General features: G+C 37.9%; 1 protein-coding gene across 1 annotated transcript in view; it reads left to right on the forward strand.

Moving 5' to 3' along the window:
• The window catches only part of nsmaf (neutral sphingomyelinase (N-SMase) activation associated factor), a 20,898-nt gene extending 367 nt beyond the window's left edge, over positions 1–20,531 (forward strand). Inside the window, exons 2-31 of the mRNA XM_084747435.1 lie at positions 4,769–4,855; positions 6,189–6,267; positions 6,607–6,668; positions 7,027–7,063; positions 7,161–7,211; positions 8,256–8,327; positions 8,452–8,499; positions 8,674–8,726; positions 9,361–9,490; positions 9,572–9,643; positions 9,772–9,880; positions 10,654–10,830; positions 10,967–11,046; positions 11,189–11,279; positions 11,648–11,711; positions 11,922–11,973; positions 12,501–12,621; positions 12,762–12,893; positions 12,983–13,025; positions 13,112–13,278; positions 14,511–14,622; positions 15,048–15,106; positions 16,556–16,623; positions 16,717–16,784; positions 16,870–16,993; positions 17,116–17,199; positions 17,925–18,075; positions 18,582–18,684; positions 19,203–19,312; positions 19,917–20,531. Of these exons, the coding sequence (XP_084603561.1) occupies positions 4,769–4,855; positions 6,189–6,267; positions 6,607–6,668; positions 7,027–7,063; positions 7,161–7,211; positions 8,256–8,327; positions 8,452–8,499; positions 8,674–8,726; positions 9,361–9,490; positions 9,572–9,643; positions 9,772–9,880; positions 10,654–10,830; positions 10,967–11,046; positions 11,189–11,279; positions 11,648–11,711; positions 11,922–11,973; positions 12,501–12,621; positions 12,762–12,893; positions 12,983–13,025; positions 13,112–13,278; positions 14,511–14,622; positions 15,048–15,106; positions 16,556–16,623; positions 16,717–16,784; positions 16,870–16,993; positions 17,116–17,199; positions 17,925–18,075; positions 18,582–18,684; positions 19,203–19,312; positions 19,917–20,011 (2,701 nt within the window). The 3' untranslated portion in view covers positions 20,012–20,531. The remainder of the gene's footprint in view (positions 1–4,768; positions 4,856–6,188; positions 6,268–6,606; positions 6,669–7,026; positions 7,064–7,160; positions 7,212–8,255; positions 8,328–8,451; positions 8,500–8,673; positions 8,727–9,360; positions 9,491–9,571; positions 9,644–9,771; positions 9,881–10,653; positions 10,831–10,966; positions 11,047–11,188; positions 11,280–11,647; positions 11,712–11,921; positions 11,974–12,500; positions 12,622–12,761; positions 12,894–12,982; positions 13,026–13,111; positions 13,279–14,510; positions 14,623–15,047; positions 15,107–16,555; positions 16,624–16,716; positions 16,785–16,869; positions 16,994–17,115; positions 17,200–17,924; positions 18,076–18,581; positions 18,685–19,202; positions 19,313–19,916) is intronic.
• The last annotated feature ends 105 nt before the right edge of the window (positions 20,532–20,636 follow it).

A 20,636-nucleotide genomic window follows, 5' to 3' on the forward strand; every position in this document is an offset into this window, starting at 1 on the left:
TTCAGTCTGCTGGACGATATGTGACTGTGTGCTGTTTATAACGCAGTGAAGTCTATTCTTATAAAACTGTCATGAAATGTCCTTCCATGTATTCTCTATTTGAAGAACAGCACATGAAACCTACTTTAACCCTGCTGTGACTTTGTATAAGCTTTAAAAAAATCTCTCTGTCCTGACAGGCAACAAGATTCATATACAAATGATATGAGTATCGTATATCAAAGTATAAAGTGCATAATGGAGCATATAACCGTTGTGAACAAATGGGAAATGCAGTCTCCTATTGAATAAGTCCTTGGTGAATTATATATGTTGCAAATTTACCACAAGATCCATCTGTTAAAAGCTTTTAAATGATGTTCTGTGTTGGGCTGATCTATAGAGAGGCATTGAATTTCCAGACCACTCAGTGTACTTTGACTGAAGAACTGCTCAGTTTTGAGGAATAAAGTATAAACTACTTTAGCATCAGCTGTCAAGTGCTCTTCATTAGTAGAGTGTATGGTGGTGTACATCAGAACAAAGCAGATTTATAGTTTGATGACTCTTTTGCATCAGTCACCACAACTGATATTAATGTAATGAGTGTAGAAATCTCTTTCTATTGATTTCTTCTCTATGACTTAACAGGATTCAGTCAACCTATTTGTCTCCCGAAACGGTTTCCCATTCCTCGACTCAGTCTGATACCAGTACTCTCTTTACCCCCAATCTAAAATCTCTTGACTTTAGTGATAGGCCTTTTTCCACCAACGTGATCTCTGGCCTGTACTCGTTCAAGCACCTAATTTTGAACTGTTTAGAGCATTTTCATTCAGAGAGAGTTATAACAATGTGGTGAACAAAGAGGTCACTCTCCATTGATTTGATCTGCCATGAAGTAACAGGATTCATTCCAGCCTTTTTCTCTCCTGATACTGATTCTGATACCTGAGTTCAGGCTGATATAGTTCCCTAAACAGTTTACAGCATCAGTTCTCTGAGAATCCCTTTCATATCCAAGCAATATTGGTGTTTTAACTGAAATATTCTTAACCAAATTGATATTCAGTTAAGCTGAATCGTGAATCGAATTGATTCGGGATCTTGTGAATTGAATCAAATTGATTTGGGAACTCTGAATTGTCAATGTTTCATTTTGAAGTAATCCAAAAGTTATCAAAAAGTACTCAGATTAGATGACATGATAGTGGCATGTAATTTGTTTTCAGTAACTGACTACATTTCAGGGTGATCTGAGCCCCAGGAAACTGTATTTAACAGAAAATTCTGGTATGTTGTCCTCTTAATCTATAGTACAGATTAGGGAAACACGCCAGCAGAACAAGATGTATCAGCAAAAGTAATGTGAGGCTCCTCCTAAACTTCAAGTCCCCCTTCATCCCAGAAATGTGTTTTCCTTATTGTTTCTTCACTTTGATGTTTGAGTCTAACAGTGCACAATCATGTAGGTGCAGTTTGTTTTCACTTTCATCTACTGGAGGGGGAAACCTTCACCTTAAATTCTCGGTTTAACACCTGAAAGTACAAACATTATTTTGTGACATCAGAAAGTTTGGACATTAAATAGTCCAACTGATTTTTCAGTGAAGTAGGAGACATCTTGTGTCCAGGAGTTAAACTTTTAAAATAAAAAATATCTGCATATTCATATACTGGATATGTCGATGAGGAAGAAGAAGAGGATGTAAGACTTTTTGTCAAGGCAGTTGAACTTTTCTACACAAATCAAACATTTTTCTCCAAACAAAGCTAAATGTATTGAATTGAAATGGCTATTGAAGCTAACTTAACAGAGATTCACTTCCTGAACAACTTGGTTACTTAATAGTTTCCTGATGATCTGCACACACCGGTTTGTGTAGTCAACATGAGTAGCTGTTCCCAAACTTCTACAGCAAAGGTGGCGAGTGCAAAGTTAACGTGGGCATTAGTCAGAATAAGACTAAGGCTGAAAAATACTTGAATTTTTCTTAAAGAGCAAATTTGGCACTTTTCATGTGCATGTCCAGTTAATGTCGATGGTAACTGAAGCAATTAATTCCTCTCTGTGTGCTACATTGTTCTTCCTGCGTCCAGTGATGTCACAATGATGTCACTGGATATAAGGAAGAACTACAGGCTATTTCAGCTTGGATTTCTGGTCTCCTTCTCTGTATAGCCAGTGGGTATTCTTGATTAGGTCTTTGTCACTTACTGCTGTGTTTTTGTCAACAAAGCAATAGCTACAGGCTAAGGAGGCATTAACATGGGAATGTGGATATGGGCATCAGAAGCTCACCCACAATGCATCCTGGTACATGTAAGCACTGCTGTAACTCAGTTTTCTTAGTCAGTATAGCACACACTGAGGAATTTATTGTTTCAACTGACTAAATTACCATCAACATGAAAAGTGACAAATTTTCCCTTTAAATCTATATTGCTGGTTACATCATGGCCAGTCGGGTTAATATGGTTAATACTTCAGTTTATTTCAATGCAATTCTGACCTTGATTATCTTACATGATAGTTTCAATACAATTACTTGCCTACAGGTTACAGGTGTTATCATTATAATGACATGTATGAGCATCAGGCTCAGTCCAGTTTACTGTGTTGAGTATTTGTCATGTGAATACAGGCTCTGCTGTGAAACATGATCTAGAATGGAGGAAATATAACCTGTTTTTGTCATAACAAACATAACATAACAAACGAGGCCTTGACAGTCAATAGATATTTTACACAGCAGCCATATTGACATGAAATAGTCGGGCAAACACAGGTGTTACCAGTGATAGTAATTAAGGTCAGCACCCTGACTGTCTGACTCTTAATTAGTATCATTGGTATCACCTGTGTTTACATCACTATGTCATGTCAATATGGCTGCTGTGCAAAATGTCTTTTTGAAGCTTTTTCTCCATGTGAGCGTCAGAAAAATATATCTACATTTAAAATCTTTTCATTAGCTCTACTACATAAGTACGTCAGTAGTTAACATCCACTTACAGTGACTTTACAGCGTGTTTATTTTATTACATTGTTCTTGAGCTGGTTCTAGAGGGGTTTCCAGTTCTGGAAAGGAAGGAAGTCAGCATGTTACACATTTCAAACCACTGTACTATTAAGCAGTAATGTGGCTTAAAAACACTACTGCTTGTAAGCAGAAATACACCGGGGTAACAGATCCTGAAATGACTCTCAAAGCTTCCTACATTGTTGCTGTTGACCTAGTTTCCAAATCACCATATTAATTCGCATTAAATATTTATAGATATTGCCTCATGTAGCAACATACTACAAACAAACAGTCACCACATGTGTTGTATGCAGTTCTCTCAGTAGAATCGAGCTTTGGGAAAACTCATAGTCTTTGTGAACCTTTAGGTTGTATTAGAAGGCTGCTGTTTGTTTGGTGTGCACATTTAGGATTTCTGGAAATTGAGGATGGTGCAATGGGTGAAAAGTTGAGAGAAAAATCACTCCCAGTAAGAATGAGCAGGAAGTACATGAAGCACATAGTTTCAGTCTTTAGAAACATTAGCTTTAACAGTAAAAGCAGTGTGGTGCCCTGCGTGGTTTAAAGTAATAAACTAGATTATGTTGGTGCTTACAGACACTGCATGTACAGTTACAAATTAAAGAACTCCCCAACATTTCAGGAAGTTGGATCTCTTTGAATTCACCCAGATCCAGATAAGATTGATGTGTATTTATCTGAGTTGCCAGAACAGAGAAGGATTTCTTTAGGATGTTGTCTTTCAGTGTTTGCCCTTAGCTACTTAATATTCCCTTATCAGTTGCTAGAAGGTCCCTAGTGACCATTTTTCTTAGAAAATTTTAACAGTCCCTTATGGTGATTGAAGAGGAAGAGACACCAAAACACATTTTCCAGCACAGGGAACAGGGGACATTTTCATAGAGAGCAGAGATTTGATGTTAGCACCAGCGCTAGCATCTTTGTAGCTTGCTTGCCAAACATTAACATAAGTCTGTCTCATATTTCTCATTTCCCAGCACGATTTCTCAAGTTGATTTTGTTAGTTTAGCTGTTGCCACATCTCCTGCTTGTTCATATTTGTTCTTCAAGGAGAGCAACAAAATCTCATCTTCTGTCCAGTTTAAGCTTTCTTTTCCTTTAACATCCAATTTAGTGTCCATTTCGGAAAAGCTGGCTAACAGTGTCGATGTGAGTGAATCGTAACCTTGGTAACTAAAATGCACATGCGCTATAAAGTGACAATAACTTCAAGGAAAGCTTTAGTCAGAACAGTTTGGCAAGGAGACAACCTAAGAGGCTTCATGCAATCCTCCTGAGTGAACCTCTTGGCTGACAGAAATATTTTACTTCACTTTTAGTCAAGGGACAAACTTCAGTTCAAATCTGATGGTTTATGCAAGCAGTGGTGCTTAAAATGTATAGTATTGTTCGCAAGTTGGAGTCTTTATCACAACATTTATTGCAGGCATGTTGTCTAAGAGGACATTTGGAGCGATATCACTCGAGTGACATCTCTTGAGGCAATTTATCGTATTTCTTGCAGCTCCTTCAGGACCCACAAAAGTCTTTATACAGCTTTGTTCACCTATGCAGAAAGCAAGAGCTGTAAACACACTTTGACTCTTTAATAACTTAGATTAAGTTGTTGTTTAATTATTCCTTTCTTTATAAGAACAGACGGTTGTAATCCTGCATTTTTTATTTAAATGGTGGGTCGACACACTACATTTTGCAGTTCCATCATATTATGTCATGCTCCTCTATTGTTCTTTTTTCCCCAGATTTTCTCTCTTGCTGCTGGATTTGGAGGAATATTATTTTGAACAGCACACTGCATACCACGTGACCAGCAGCTCCAAAAAGGAGAGGTGACGTATCATTTATTGTTAGCAACAGTGCCTCATCTGCACATAGTTGTATCAATTGTTCACTGTTCAGTTAATGTAGTCGTTCAATGACTACATTAAATTGTTATCAGTGTTGGGTCACCAGTTTCTTTTTGTTTTTAACCTTCCTGTTATAATCTGTGATCATTCTGATAGCCGTGTTGATTATCACTGGTAAACCCAGTGATGTGTAAAAACTCTGTGACATGCGTTTGGTCAAAGGCTTTAAAGCTTGTGGCGGCTGTGTTCACCTGTAAGAAGCAGCTGTTCAAACATCATCTTATCCTGTTGGAGGCTTAAGCAAACTAAAAAAAAGCCACACACAGTAATAATCTGTGTCTTTTTGCCTCTTTATTTTGTTTTAGTAGTATAATGCAGTCTCTACCAGTCAGCTCATTGCATTTTACACTGCCAATGGCAGAAGTTACTTGTTTTTACATTACATTATAAAGTTTTAATTCAAACTCAAACTCTTGTGTTTTGAAGTAAACTAAAACAAGTTTTGCAGACTTGTACTATTTTGTTGAGATTGTTTCTTCCTTAGATAAATAACAATCTTTACATCTTAGAAACCCCAGAAGTAAAGCATTTCCAAAACTGTTCACAGTGAGCTGTGAACCTGATTTGTCATTATCTGGGTGTTTGAAAATGAAATGGTTGGAATTGAAAATAAAGTATTAGATTATAAATCATTATTCACTTTGACTTTAAGGAGTTTACTCAGTTTTTTAAATACATTTTTGTCATTTTATGAACTGAAAGATTAATGGGGTTTTTTTATAAGTATAAATAAGTTTTTCTGAAAGGAGGAGAAATGAGAGTTTTCCCAAACCATCATGAGTAGGCCAAACTAGACTAACTAACTTTTTAGCCAACTAGCAAACAATATAACTTTAAAAAAAATCTAGTCAGATACAAAACAGTATAACATTTTGGTACAGAATACAGGGCAGCCAAAAGTTAACAGTCCATCCAGGCAAAAGACGATGAAGCACCTACTTAAATGACACCAGCTGAGATACCCCGGCTGGACAATAATCCCATATAGGGATACTTTTTTTCTTTTCTTTTTTTAACAAGCTAGCATTTGATTAGCATTTATTCTTGCCAGTTTTTCCAAAAGAACTGTGTTTTTTAATATATATATTGTATATGTTTCCTTGATTTAAAAAATAGTTATTCATCAGTCAGGTTATATTTGTATTATTCTATATTGTGGTTTTAATAGTATCAACATGGTCATATTTAACTGATGGGGCTGATGGTAACAGGGTTAGCAGAGCTAACAAGCTAACATGAGCTATTTTCCTTCCAGAAAAGTCAGAGGCTCCTTCAAGGTCTGTTCCAGATCCGTCATATTTGATCCAGATGATCTTGCAGAGCCAATTTTAAAGGTCTGTTAAAAATATTTTTAATGTATAGTATGTCCTTTAACTATTGCTACCGTATAAAATGTTTTGTTTTGTTATTTAGCCAAAAAGGAATTGAGATATAAAAAAAACAACAACGTTGCCTTGTATAGGAAATATTAATATGAAAACCATCATCTTATTTTGGAAAGCTGGATATGTACAAACTAGTATGCAGTTTTAAAATGGAAACCACAATTCAAGCTCTATTCCAGTTTAAGTTTGCTGTGATGTTTTCCATTGATGTTGTATGTCTTAACATCAAAAATAGCAATCCGCGTTTTTGTAAATCATGGCAAATAAATGTTTGTTCTGTTTCTGCAGATTCCTCTTCGGGACTGTAGGAAGATTGAGTTTGTGGAGAAAGAGAGCAACCCTTTCAATGAGTGAGTATGGTGTCATCTCTAGTATTGCATCTTCACTTCACACTCTGATGTTTATTTAGTCTGTCAAACCGGTTTGATGACTTCAAAATGGCATGCAAATGTTAACTGTACTTGGAAAGCAATTCTGAAAACACCAAGTATTGACCGCTGTATCTGATCTGATGTTTAAAAATTTCAAACAAATTCTTGTACTGTTTTGTGGATGATATTACCAGGTGGTTTATCAATTCATCTGTTCTTAATTCCAGTGTTTTCATTTTTAATTTTGTTTTGGTTGGAACTATCCCTTTAAATCTTACTTAGTAATGGACTACAGTGGCATTTTTTGGTATTTGAACTCTTTCTGTTTCCCTCATAGGCCTCGACCATCTGCCATCTTTATTTCCTGTGTGCAGGTTAGTTATCATTATTTGCCAGCCTCACTTGTTTTTGATCTTCAGTTGTTCCAGGAGTGTTGTCATGACAGTAAATATCATAAATATTTGATTTCAGGTTATTTACATCAAAGAAAGCAACGTCATAACCCCATACAGAAATGAAAGGGTAAGTCAGCTGAAACTTTTCCATGCTAGGGGCTGTTTGCATAGACTGGGCTTTGTGCTTTTGTGTTTGTTTTTCTGTGCATTTGTTATTATAATATTATTATTTTCTCATTATTATATACTCAAAAATATAAAAGCAACACTTGCTTTTTGCTCCCATTTTGCCCAAGTTGAAGTAAAAGATCCCAGACTTCTACTGTGCAAAAAAAAAGTTTTATTTCTTTCAAATTTTGTGGAAAAATTTGTTAAAATCAGCAGGATTATTACACAGGTGTGCCTTGGACTGGTCACTCTAAAATGTGCCATTTGAACTTAATAAAAGACTTTTATTAGACACCCAGCTATGGCTGTTTCACAGAGGGTGGCAGGTACTGTTTTGTTCCTAGAAGGACAAAGTCATGACCAGACGTACTCTGCCTCTGTTTGGCTGCTACTCCTTACCATCATTGGTTGGGTTGATTAGATTTAGGCATGAGGAGTGATTGGTTAGTGTTAGGTTAAGAATATTAGCATAAGCCAATCAAAGACAGAGTAGGGCAGGTCTCCTAGGAAAACAAATGGTACCTGAAAGCTGTATGTGAAATCAACATAATTCAGTGCCAAATGAATGACTCATCAACACAGATTTGAAAAAAAATAGAGAGAAATAAACCTTTTGTCTGCACATAACAAGTCTTGTTTTGTGAACTTAAAAAAAATGGGAGCAAAAATAAAAGTGGGGCATTTATATTTTTGTTGAGTGTATATTACAGTCAGATTTTAATTTTGTCTGCTTGAAAACGTGGAGTTGAGTTTAGATAACGTGTGAACACAATCAGCAACACTTGAGTCATCACAGCCTCAGATTAAATGTGGATTTGAGCCATTTACTGCAGTGTTTTTGAGGCGTCACATTTGGATCGTCATTTGGTTGTGCCGAAGTCCTGTTGTAATTATAACTGTCATACTGAAACAGCAACATTTCAGCTATTTTACTCCAGAATAGACTCCATGATTTGCTATTTATTCAAATGAAACACTTAAACTTGTCTCATCACTTTGGCAGGGGGCAAAGAACTTGACTTTTCAGTTGGAAGTTTGGAGTAAAACAGAAGATGTTGTTCAAACATTACTTCAGGTATGTATAGTACTCTGAAACGAGTGACTTCAGGATACTCTTTACTGTTAGATCCATGTCTTTCCTCTCGTATTGCTGTATGTAGTGTTATTCTGCTCATTTTGACTGTGAATGAATTTTGCAGCTCCACAGGGCTTCCTGTCTGGAAAAGCTCGGAGATCAGACTGCAATGGTGAGTCAATCTGTATTTAAAATTCAAGAACACAGTCAGAGTGAGCCTCTAAACCCTGTATTTTATTCCACATAACCTTGCTTCCTTTGTTCCACGATTATTGTTTTAATAGTTTATTGTTGGTAACCATCATATAATCATCTATGAATAAACTTACTTTTTGCGTATTTCTAGATTGCAGCCAATTTACAGTCACGATTGGCGAGGTCATCTTTTGACAAAAACTGGTAAGTTGACGTCAAATGGAAGTACGTTTATTTGTGTTTAACTTGTTGCTTTGTACAAAGTCCACCGTATGTTACACCACAAACAGACACATTTTAACTAAGGGTGATTCAAGACTATCCATGTCGGGATCATACACCACCCTGTCAGGGTTTATTTCACAATAATGATCCGCTTCCTGTACATTATCTCGCTTATTACATTTTTATGTACCAAAAAAGTCAATAATTTCAAAAAGAATATTGATTAAAAATAATTTGATTGATATTAAATGTTTTTTTTGCTCTCTTGATCAGAACTGTGCCCATACCAATGGTCTGTTCATCATAGCAACGGTCTGCTATACAGAGTATCCAGTATTTAACAAAGATGTAATAACAAAATATAATGATTAAAGGACCAGTGTGTAGGATTTAGTGGCAGGTGATGAGTTTTTATATTCCGTCAACCTCCGCTTCCAAGCATTAGACAAACTCTGTTGGCTACGAAACCTGCAAAATATGACCATGAATGAATATTGTACTCCATTTCTGCCATATTCTCACATACTGGGCCTTTAAAATAAGTATTGCGCTATATGTTATTTCTGTGTGAGTATTCAGCTGGATAATACAGTGCTGTAAATCTGCTGTAAAGCTTTCAGAGTGTAGCTGAGAAGCCTCACATGGAGTGTGCGGTGGAGATGGTCCTGCCTCTGGTGTCCAATCCGGGCCATGTGTGCATTACAGATGAAAGCCTCTACTTCCAGCCCCTCAATGGATACCCGGTGAGCTGCCATCTGAGTGGACAAGCTGAGACTCCTCAGTCGATTTGCTTCAGGTACTTAAATCATTTCTTGTCATTTCAGGAACAGGTGATTCAGATCAAACTGCACAGCGTCAGAAGAATCTACAAAAGACGACATGGACTCAGACCACTGGTGAGTACAAATAACTGAATAATAATGTGACTTTCCTTTAGTTGGTCACAGCATTATGACTCCCACTGCAGTTCCTGATACAAGGAGGATATTTCCACATGTTTGTGTGCACGTCTCTCCTAACTCAGGGTCTTGAGGTGTTCTGCACTGAGAATGATTTCTGCTCTGACATCTACCTGAAGTTTTACAACACAGCCGACAGAGATGAAGTCTACTACTACATCGCCACTTTCCTGGGTGAGAAAACACAAACAGCATTGAACATGACGTCTTTATATAAGACTTTACTGATAAATACAGTTGTTAACACTTTCTGAATGTCATGTTTATTTATAAGCACATTCATAATACATTACCATGTATTTATAAGGCTTTATAAAACTCTTATAAGCATCTATCCCAAGTTATAACAAAGTTTATAACATATTATAAGTGGTTTGAAAGAAGAATTTTTGAGTCTTGGGTTGCACATACTTTATGACCAAAGAAGACATTTAAAATACAGCAGTAATGTATCATAACAGATTATAAAGTCCTAGTCTCTGAATGGAATAATGGAATGTTTTATAATCATCAATAACGCTCTATAGCATGACTTTGTGAGCTTTAAGTAAAGTAACAGCACTGAATAAAGTTATTAGCAATGGTATGGTGTTTATTAGACATTATTCCATTTCAGACACTTGCTATGATACATTAGAACATTATTAGCATTAGCATTATGACTGCTGAACTTATAGTACATTATGCCCACAGCTCTTAATACTTTATAAACCTTGGTATGAGTTGTCATGTTTGATTAGAAACATTTATAAAGCCTTATGAATGCATAATAATGCACATATAATGTGGTTTTCAGGGAAATGTTACCAAACAGTTTTTTAATGATAGAATCTGTCTTTTATTTCAAACATACTAAAATTACATTACAGTTACCTACATTCACCTTTGGACACCATTATTTGTGAATCAAGTGACTTGTCCCTGCTGTGTTTCTCCCTGTTGCTCAGAGAACCACATGATGGAGCACACAGCAGAGAGCTACATGCTGCAGTGGCAGCGCGGCCACCTGAGCAACTACCAGTATCTCCTTCACCTCAACAACCTGGCCGACCGCAGCTGCAATGACCTCTCCCAGTACCCCGTCTTCCCCTGGGTCCTCAGTGACTACAGCAGCGCACAGCTGGGTTGGTCCGCAGCAAAGAAATCCGCACAGATCGCATAATATCTCATGGCAAAGGCTTAATGTGATCAGCGATGCAGTTACTGTACGTACCATCCAGTCGTTCTTGTAACTGATATTGTGTGTTCGTATTTTCCCAGATATGACAAACGCTGCCACATTCAGGGACCTGAGCAAACCTGTGGGAGCTCTAAACAAAGAGCGACTAGACAGACTACTGGTGAGACTCAACTAAACCACAGTCAGGCTAAATATGAAGGATACCCATATTGCTCATATGTAACTGAGTGTTTGCTGCATAGTGTTTCTGTTCTGTGAGAATCTCTAGTCAGACTGAGTAACCAGAGTTTTCTTGTTCACAGGCTCGCTACAGAGGCATGCCTGAACCTGCCTTCATGTACGGCAGTCACTACTCCTCTCCAGGCTACGTCCTTTTTTACCTGGTCAGAGTCGGTATGTCACACACTTTAAATTTAATGGAAATCTTGTTAATGATGTGTGTGCAAGTCAAAGAGTTTCTTCAAAACCAAGCCAATAAATCAAGATTTTGAGTGAAATTTTGTAAAGATTTCCAAAGACTTGGAGCCGCATTGTGAACCTCAGTATGAGACAAAGTTTTAGCCTGTAGACAACCCATGTTGACCAAAACCAGAATGAACTGAAAAAAATAATAAATCAGATAGCCTTTTCTTAGTTGCTTGCATTTTTATTGAAAATGTATTCTGGGTATTAAAGTCTGTTGATATGTACCTGCCAAATTTGTTTCTACTAAAAAACGAAAATTATAAGTTTGTCAGTCGTTGCTGTCTTCTCCCCTGCAGCTCCAGAACACATGCTGTGTCTCCAGAATGGCCGCTATGACCACGCAGATCGCATGTTTAACAGGTACATTATTACAACGGATGATTGATAGCATGTCACTAATCAGTCTGTTTGTGTTAAAATAGTGAAAGTTCAGAACAAGAAAAATAAAACATAGATGATGATGATGAAATAAATGACTTATTAATTAAATACATTGTTTTGAGCTTTAAAATATTGAAAGCAAGATTTTGCATGATGTCATTTTTACCGACTTTTATTGATTTCTTACAGCATAGCTGAAACATGGAAAAACTGCTTAGAGGGGGCGACTGACTTCAAAGAGGTAAAATATAAATCTGCTGTTTATTACGGCAGTCAGACACTAAAGGTCATATTCTCTGTGTATTTTCCTAGAGGTGAAGCAGTGCCATAAAAAAAAAAATCTGCAAGAGAATAAGAAAATGCAACTATAAAAAGGAATAAATTAAAGAATTAATAAGCAAATAAGAAATATGAAGACAAATAATATAAAATATATTTATTATATATTTTTTACATATTAATTACTCTCTGTTCTACTATATTTTTAATATGTTAATTATTTATTTATTTACATACCTTTATTTTTCCTTATTCTTTTCCAAATTGCTTTTGCTTTTCTCTTGTTTTTGCTACTTCTTGGAGATTTAAGTTGTCAATCAGCTGGCTTTGGGCGGGCCTTCCTGCCATATGTGTTCATTCAAGTAGAAAAAAAGATGCATAAAGGGAAATAATTAGGGCTGCAAGTAATGATAATTTTCATTCTCAATTATTCTGTCAGTTATTTTTGAATGTTATCTGACTTCTGTGTGTGTCTCGTCCATGATGCAGTTGATTCCAGAGTTTTACGGGAACGACTACAGCTTTCTGGAAAACAAACTGAGTCTTGATTTGGGCAGAAAGCAGAATGGAAACTTAGTCAGTGATGTCGTTCTCCCGCCATGGGCCTCAGGTAGCTTCCTGCTGATCATGGTATGCATGTAAACTCTGTTGGAGTTTACATGCATACCATCCACCTGACAAAATAACGCTTAATACTTTCAGCGTGTGCGCTGCTTCACATTTCCTTTATCCTGTGTGTCTGGACTCCAGATCCCAGTGATTTTCTGCAGAAGCACAGAGCAGCGCTGGAGAGTCAGTATGTGTCAGAGCACCTTCATGAATGGATCGACCTGGTGTTTGGTTTCAAACAGAGAGGCAGTGAAGCTATTGCAGCTCATAATGGTAAAACTTCTAAAAAAACTACTGGCTGTTTTCAACATGAAAGTCACCAAAACTGAACAAAGACTAATACTGATCTGTTTGTCTTTCAGTGTTTCACCCACTGACCTATGAAGGCGGCATCGACTGTGACAGGTGTTAAAGAAAATCACACGCAAATGATTATTAAAGTTATTAATTTACAAGATCTTGTGTAACTAACTTTATCTTTCTCTGAGAAGCATCGAGGACCCTGACCAGAGAATCGCCATGCTCACACAGATCCTGGAGTTCGGCCAGACGCCCAAACAGCTGTTCACCAGCCCCCACCCTCAGAGGATCACACCCAGGTTTCACAACATGACCCGAAGCTCCAGCGTCAACTCACCGCTCAGTGAGCTGTCTCCAGGTACGAACACAAAAAAATATCAAAAGAAACTTTCCTTGCTGGCACCTCCCACTGGCGTTAGGCTGCTCCTTTGTGTTATATTAGTCAGCAGCTCACAATACAGTCGTGCTGACCAATTTGTTAATTTGTATTTTGGTGAATCTACAGGATCCCTGTTGGGATGAGTGGTGTGATCCTCTTGTTTAGATGATGGATGTAATTACACAAAATCTGTGAACTATTTCAGTGAAGAGCTTAATTTATGGACAAAAGTGTCTAATCCTAACATATTTTACTGTGTCCTAGATCTCAACCTTTCTCCTTCAGGGAGCCCCTCTACCACTGAGTAAACTGATGACCACTGACTAAGAGACATATTTTATATTTCACATTATAGTCATTGCATAACATAACAACACAGAATAACTGATAAACTGTACAATTAACCCAAATAGTGAATACAACAACTGCACAAAATTTATATAAAACAACTGATTTGGGTGAATTCTGACTCACCTCACAATACCAGACAATTGGAGATCTCGCCTCCTACTGACCGTCTGGAGATTTCTAAATGCAAAATAGCTGTTAAGAAACCTACGGCCCTTAAATTTTTTCAAGGACTCCCCTACCAGATATAATACTGTCCCTAAACCCTATAATTGTTTTGACCGAGTTTTAGCAAAGTGTTTAGAGAGTGATTTGTAAGTCTAAATTTTGAGAAGATGATTTTGTGCATCAGATATTTTAGCAACTTTTTTATACAGCTCTCTCTCTCTGCATTGTGTATTTATTTACTTTTTAACAATCATACATAATTAATAGGCTTCTCTTTTGACTAATTTACTGTTTTCTTTTCCCTGACGCTTGACCATTGCATTTTTAATGCAGAATGAAGCTGTTTACCAGAGAAAGAGAAGAAGAGAGAACGTTTTCTTCACAGAATTGAATGAAATGATGAGATATTGGCCTACTGTATATTTTTCGTACACCTCTTGAATTCAAGGAGGCTTTGCATCCCCTAGCTGTGAAACCTCTTTGACCCCAGTCTTGGAAAACAATGTCCTACAATAAAAGATTTAATAACATCAGAAATAATCTAATAATCTGCTCATAACTGCAGATTTTTTTTATTTCCAGTTATTAATTGCAATTGCAATAGTTTGTTCTACAGCATCCACCAGTATGTAACGCATCAAGTTGTCACTGCAGTTTGTCCTACATGTCCCTGTTGTCTCTGTCTTATCTTGCAGCATCTCCAAGCGAGGACTCGTCCTTTGAGGACCTGACTGAGGAGAGCAGGAAGTTAGCCTGGGCCAACATGGGAAATATGACACTCATCTCCAGCCACAGGATCCATAAAGAGTGAGTCAGTCAGCCATCCAGCCGGCTGCAGTAATCACAGAGTACAAATATAATTACATTGCTGTGCAGACTGAACTGAAAGCTCTGCTTCAAATATGAGGAAGTGCATGCAAAACTCGAAAGAGGCATGCAGCTGAGTTTTGAAAATAGTAACTTATTAAAATGTGGTGTAGGGACACTAAGTTTGGCTTAGGACAGGTGGCTGCTCTGAAGCTACTTTCTGCAGTTTAGAAACAAATCAGGCATCTGTGGAGCATTGCACATTGCACTTATCAAGCATTTTAAAGTCCCTCTGCAACTGTATTTCTGTCTCAGGTTTGTCTTTGCTAATTGTAATAGTGTGACGGCTAAATCTTTTCCACATCTCTTATATTTCTGCATGTGTTACATTTTTGAGTGACCAAGTCTTTCTGTTGGATGTGCAGGGCTGTGACAGGCATCGCTGTGACTCGAGATGGAGCAGCTATTTTCTCCACGTCCCAAGGTCTGGAAAATGTCTTGATGTCATCTCAGATCAGAGGCAGAGACAGAATCAGAGACTGGGGGTCCTATTGGTTTCAAAACTACAGTGCAGAGTTACCCCAGATATTCTAATGCAGTATAGTGACAGACTTCACCCAAGCTATTGCTGCAGGATAACAATAACCCTGTTCATGTAATCTTAACAAATTATTATTATCATCAAACAGTAACGTCTATCACAGAGTCGTGTGTTAAGCCTCTTTTAATCAGGCCTGTTTCCTATTGCGATATTTTTAATGAAATTGTATGTTCCAGAGGTTTATATGTGCTCAACATTAAGGCCACATCTGCCTCTTACAGCCCTCTGGGGTCCCTCTATTATCCTAACGGTGAAATGTGATGTCATCACAGTAATAGCCTTTTTCAGACCTGGTATTAAAATGCATTTTGGGTGATCCAGTCACAAGTGGACAGCTCTGTGTACACTGCTTCACACATGGCATTAATGCATCTCCACAAGCGTGACCACTTGAGATTGCAACTCACTTCCCCGCTCTATATGTAAATAAACACGTCATTATATCATTTCTGCTGGCAAAGACTAAATGCAGTCTTGTTTTTAGCAGGCCGCCCAACAGTAGTAGCCAACATGCCGGGACAAATGGACGTGTGGACGTGACATGATTTTTACACAAAGAAAGAAATTTTACCAAGTTTAAGTTTTCCCTAACTCAACCACTTATAAAACTGTGTGATTTTTTAAATTAATTAATTAATTAATTTTTAATGAAGTCTGGGAACTTTGTCCATGGGTGACAAAGAAATAGCCTATGTTGGTTACTTTTGACATATTTACCATCAAAAAATGTTGTTTTCTGTAATAAATCTAGTATAAATGGTGAAGTAAGCTGAAACAGTTTGGTTAAACGGCTTCTAAAGCAGACAGGACGAGCCACCACTGCAGTGATGCTGAAACTAGCAATTTCCACATGGCAAGAAAAAACTTAATGTATTGCACTTAATGCCGAACTTATAAGAAGGCACAAATGACTAAGAATTTGCTGTAGCTTTTGTGAAAAGTTTGTCAAATTTCCCCTCACTCAACAGCTGTTTTTTTAAGGAAGTCTGGGTATACAGGACTAAATGGCATACTTAGTTGAGTAGAGTCCAGTGTGGCCCAGGACACATTGCGTACACACTGCTGAAACAATATGGTCAGATGCGACCCACCCAGACCACCTCCAAATGTGGTCTGATTGATCGGATCTTAATGTGTCTTGGGTGCATTCTTACCTGAGCTGTCCACTGATCAGATCATCCAAGACACATGTTCATACCGGGTGTAAACAGCCTCTAAGAGATCTCAGACAGGAATAAGGACTGAACAAGATAGTTATTTTTCAGCTGAAATGTTCCCTCAGTGTTGTGTCGCTGTACTCTGTATAACTCAACTGTATCAACTTTATTCCAGACTCAACACTTAAAATGTTTTCCAAAGAGCTGAAGGACTTTCAGAGGAGCATGTCCTTCTCTAACATGGTACGCAGCTGGATTTACTTTCCCCTTCATTTCTGCCTGTCTGTCCTCATTTCTAACTCTCTCTGAACAAAAAAACTATTTGACTGTTTTCAGGCCCTGTCATCATGTTTGATGCTGGCAGATGGTAAAACTGTGGTGTGTTCTTCGTGGGACAACAACGTGTATGTAAAGAACACATAGACATGTCATTTGGTCTTTAGACAGATGTTCATGACTTCACACTGACCCACGTTTGTCTCCCTGCAGTTATTTCTACTCCATCCCCTACGGCCGGCGGCAGGACACTCTGATGGGTCACGATGACGCTGTCAGTCAGATGTGTTGGTTTGACGAGCGGCTGTACACGGCGTCCTGGGATTCCACTGTCAAGGTAAAGACTACAGTACTGTAATAAGGTGATTCTATTCTACGATGTCCAAGTTGAGGTCAGACAGATGTGCATGTATTAGTTTGTAAGGGGATGTTGAGTTACAGATGATGTTTATTTCACAGATCTGGCAGTGTTCTTCTGACAGTTCATCCAGTCACAAGAGATCCCAGTTTGAGTTACTGGCTGAGTTGGAACATGACGCCGGGGTGAGTGAGGAGGCTGAACGCATGTTACATGTGTGGGGTCATTAAGGTTGCATCACATGTGTAATTAAAGACATACAGAAATGTTGAGTTTATAAAGTTTATACTTGATTGCCTTCAGTTTTTCATACCCCTTTCCACCAAATAAGCTCTGATTCTTGAACTGTTTCAAGATGGTTCTTGGAACCTTGGTGCTATCTGGAGATCCAGCCTGTTTTTCAGCCAGTTTTAACCTGAACAACTAATCAAAGGAGCATTATGAACAGTGGGCATTGCATAATGCACAACAGCATGTAGAATATATCACTCCCACTTCAGTGTTCCAAGAAAAAAAAATGCTATTTCTTTCAGTTTTTGGGCCCTGAATCAATTAATTTTAGGTCAGAATGCTCAGAATGGTTCAAAATTAGATGCACAAATCTAAACAGAACTAGTTCCATGTTGGTGGAAAAGGGGGAATAGAGGAAATTTGATCAACATTTAGGTCTGAGTCCAGGCTGGCAGGAGGATATCTTTATCATCAGGGCTGGAATTTTATTTTCTCATATTCTGTAGTTGTAGACTGTGTGCATGTTTTAATGTTGTATGAGATAATTGTAATGTCTTCCACATATTTAACAAATGCACTTTAAAAGGTTCAAATCCTCTTAAAACCAAATTACCTAGAAAGATAAACATGTGCAGCAGTTTTCCTCCTGTAATATTTACTCTCCGACACATGTGTACAGGTGAACACCATCGGTCTGAATCCAGCGGGGACTCTGCTGGTGTCTGGCTGTAAAGACGGAACCGTCACCATCTGGGACACCAGCAGCTACGCAACACTGCAGCAAGTCCACTGTCACTCTGGAACCATTCACCACATGGCCTTCAGTCCTGGTACATGTCAAACCAGCCAATTATGACACAAATATGACAATATGTGTTCTGGTTGGAGATGAGAAGTTGTAACATTGCAGAGAACCCAACCTTATGACAAGATCCAATTATTTATTGTTACACAACAGGGTTGTATAGCAAGATTTAGATGTGTAGATCAGAGGTAGAACTCTTAATTTACCAATCGTATTAAGGGGCTTCTTGAACACTGTAATTGGTTTTGTGTTGCTCTTTAAGCGCCTTATTGTTTTGCACTTACAAACCACTTTAACTTGACCACATTGCACTGAAGTGGCAGCTGATTTATTTGTTTTTCTGTATCAGTCTTTACCGTACAAGAGAGGGCAACTGGGTTATGAATGGCAAGATTACAGAAGTTGAAATGCTGTTGCATTAAGAGTTGCTCTGGTACACATCAAAGTCAGCCAAGACAGTAAACCCTTGAGTAACAGAGAAACCCTGACAGACTGCTTTAAAGCGATCGCTCTGTTTTTTTGCGTCCTCAGATAGCCGACACGTCCTCAGCATCGGTGCCGACTCCTGTATGAAGGTTGTTGATGTCCAGACGGGGATGGTGACCTCATCAGTGAAAGCTGAGGAGGAGCAGAGGTGAGATACACACAGAACAACAGAAGAAGATTGCTGTTTAAAAACTGGAAGTCATACATAATCTTTTAAATAAATCTTATTTTTCTTCTAAACCTTTTTTTTTGAGCATCAAGGCCCTATATTTCCTATATATGTCCCTCATTAACATTTAAATCTTACTTTTAGTAAATTTCTAAATGAGTTTTTTTGTGGCCACCACTGTACATATACAGGATCTGTGCTGTACTGACATAGGTATTTAGGTAAAAGGTCTCTACATAGTTTCTATATTCCTTAATGGACTTAAGTATTCATAAATGTAAGTACTTATATAAGTGATGTGCAGTGGAAATACACTGATCTGCTTTGTTTTCTGTATGCTGCTGCATGTAATTGGCTTTCAGCTGAGCAGCTGGTAGGATTTTATTCCTCTGAGCTCAGAGAACGTATCTCTCAGCCACTGAAAAGTTGATTCACAGTCTCCTCGCAGACTGATACTGCAAGTCAGAGGCATTTACCGTCTGTGTGTGTGTGTCCAGGTGTTTTTGCTGGGACGGGAACTCTGTGCTGTGTGGAGGACAGTCTGGTGACCTCCTGCTGTGGGACCTGCTCAGCAGCACAGTCATCAAGAGGATCCCTGCACACTCAGGTACAGCTCATCTTCACACACTCAGCACCTCACCTGCTTTCTTATATTGAGTAACAGTTAATTACAGCTTTTCAAAGTGTTGCATTAAGCTTTGAGCAGATTTCTCTTCTAGCTACATGTATATATACCTGTTGAAAAGACACTGCAAAGTGACAGTAGAGCTAAACAGATATGTTTCCAGATATATTTATATTTAAATGACCCGATATTGGCCTAGCATAACTATAACAATCTATATCCATGTATATGTTGTCCATTATGAAAACTTTTTTAGAGAACATAATGCAAATAATTAAAAACAGTTGTTTTGTGTAGTTGAAATGTTTTTTTAATAGATTATTAAGGATGCACAATAAGTATTGGCTATACTTATATGTGATCTGTTAAAACATTAAATTAAAAAGCTAAAGTATATTAAGTTTTTTAATGAACTTTACGAGAGAGTAAAATCCATTTGAAGAGTTACAACTGTTCTTTGTCAGTTAGATTTGTTTCAGTCAGAACTGTGGAATATTAAATCATCTTTGCTCACTAAATCTTAGCCGTTCTGACCATCAGGTGTGAAGAAACTACTTATATTATTATACATATGTTATGAATACAGGAGCTGTCACAGCCATGTGGATGAATGAGCTGTGCAACACAGTGATCACAGGCGGAGAGGACAGACAGACCATCTTCTGGAAGCTCCACAGTTAAAAAAAACTGTTTCAGCTGGGGGAGACAAAGACTTCCAGTGCAATATACTGGACTATACTGGCCAAGTATCCTGCAGACCACAAGACCCAACTATCTGACTCTGAACAGAGACTCATTCAGCAGTACTGTAACTGTTCAGTATGACAGAGCAGCTGGAGGGAGATGATGACTTAAATCTCTCTCAGCTGTTCTGAATCCAAACCAAACTAAAGGTCATATCGGTCATGTTAGCTCAAATCTTTCTGCATATTGAGAGAAAATGTCCAAGTGCAGTTTTGTGCATGAGAGGAGGAGACTAAAACAGTGTTCATGCCTTATTTTTCTCCTCTGTTTTCAGCTTGTGTGTGTGGATTTTTCCCTCCATGTATAATTTGTTATGTATCATGTTACACTGCTTTTTTTAATTAGCAACCATGTTTATATCTAAAGCTTCATGTGCAATTTTATTCTGTGGATTTTAAATGTCTGTTAGGCTGCTCAGGTGTTCTCATTACCAAATAACACAGCTCTCTAAAAGTCATCTCTCCACCGTCTCGTCTTTGTTGCTGTTTCTTAGGCCTCAGAGATGTCTGACTGCTGCACAGACAGAGATAAACAGAAAGCGATTACTGATGTGCATGCGAAA

The sequence above is a fragment of the Lutjanus erythropterus genome, chromosome 21 (genome assembly GCF_056507025.1).
Source record: "Lutjanus erythropterus isolate fLutEry1 chromosome 21, fLutEry1.hap2, whole genome shotgun sequence".
Taxonomy (NCBI): Eukaryota; Metazoa; Chordata; class Actinopteri; order Lutjaniformes; family Lutjanidae; genus Lutjanus; species Lutjanus erythropterus.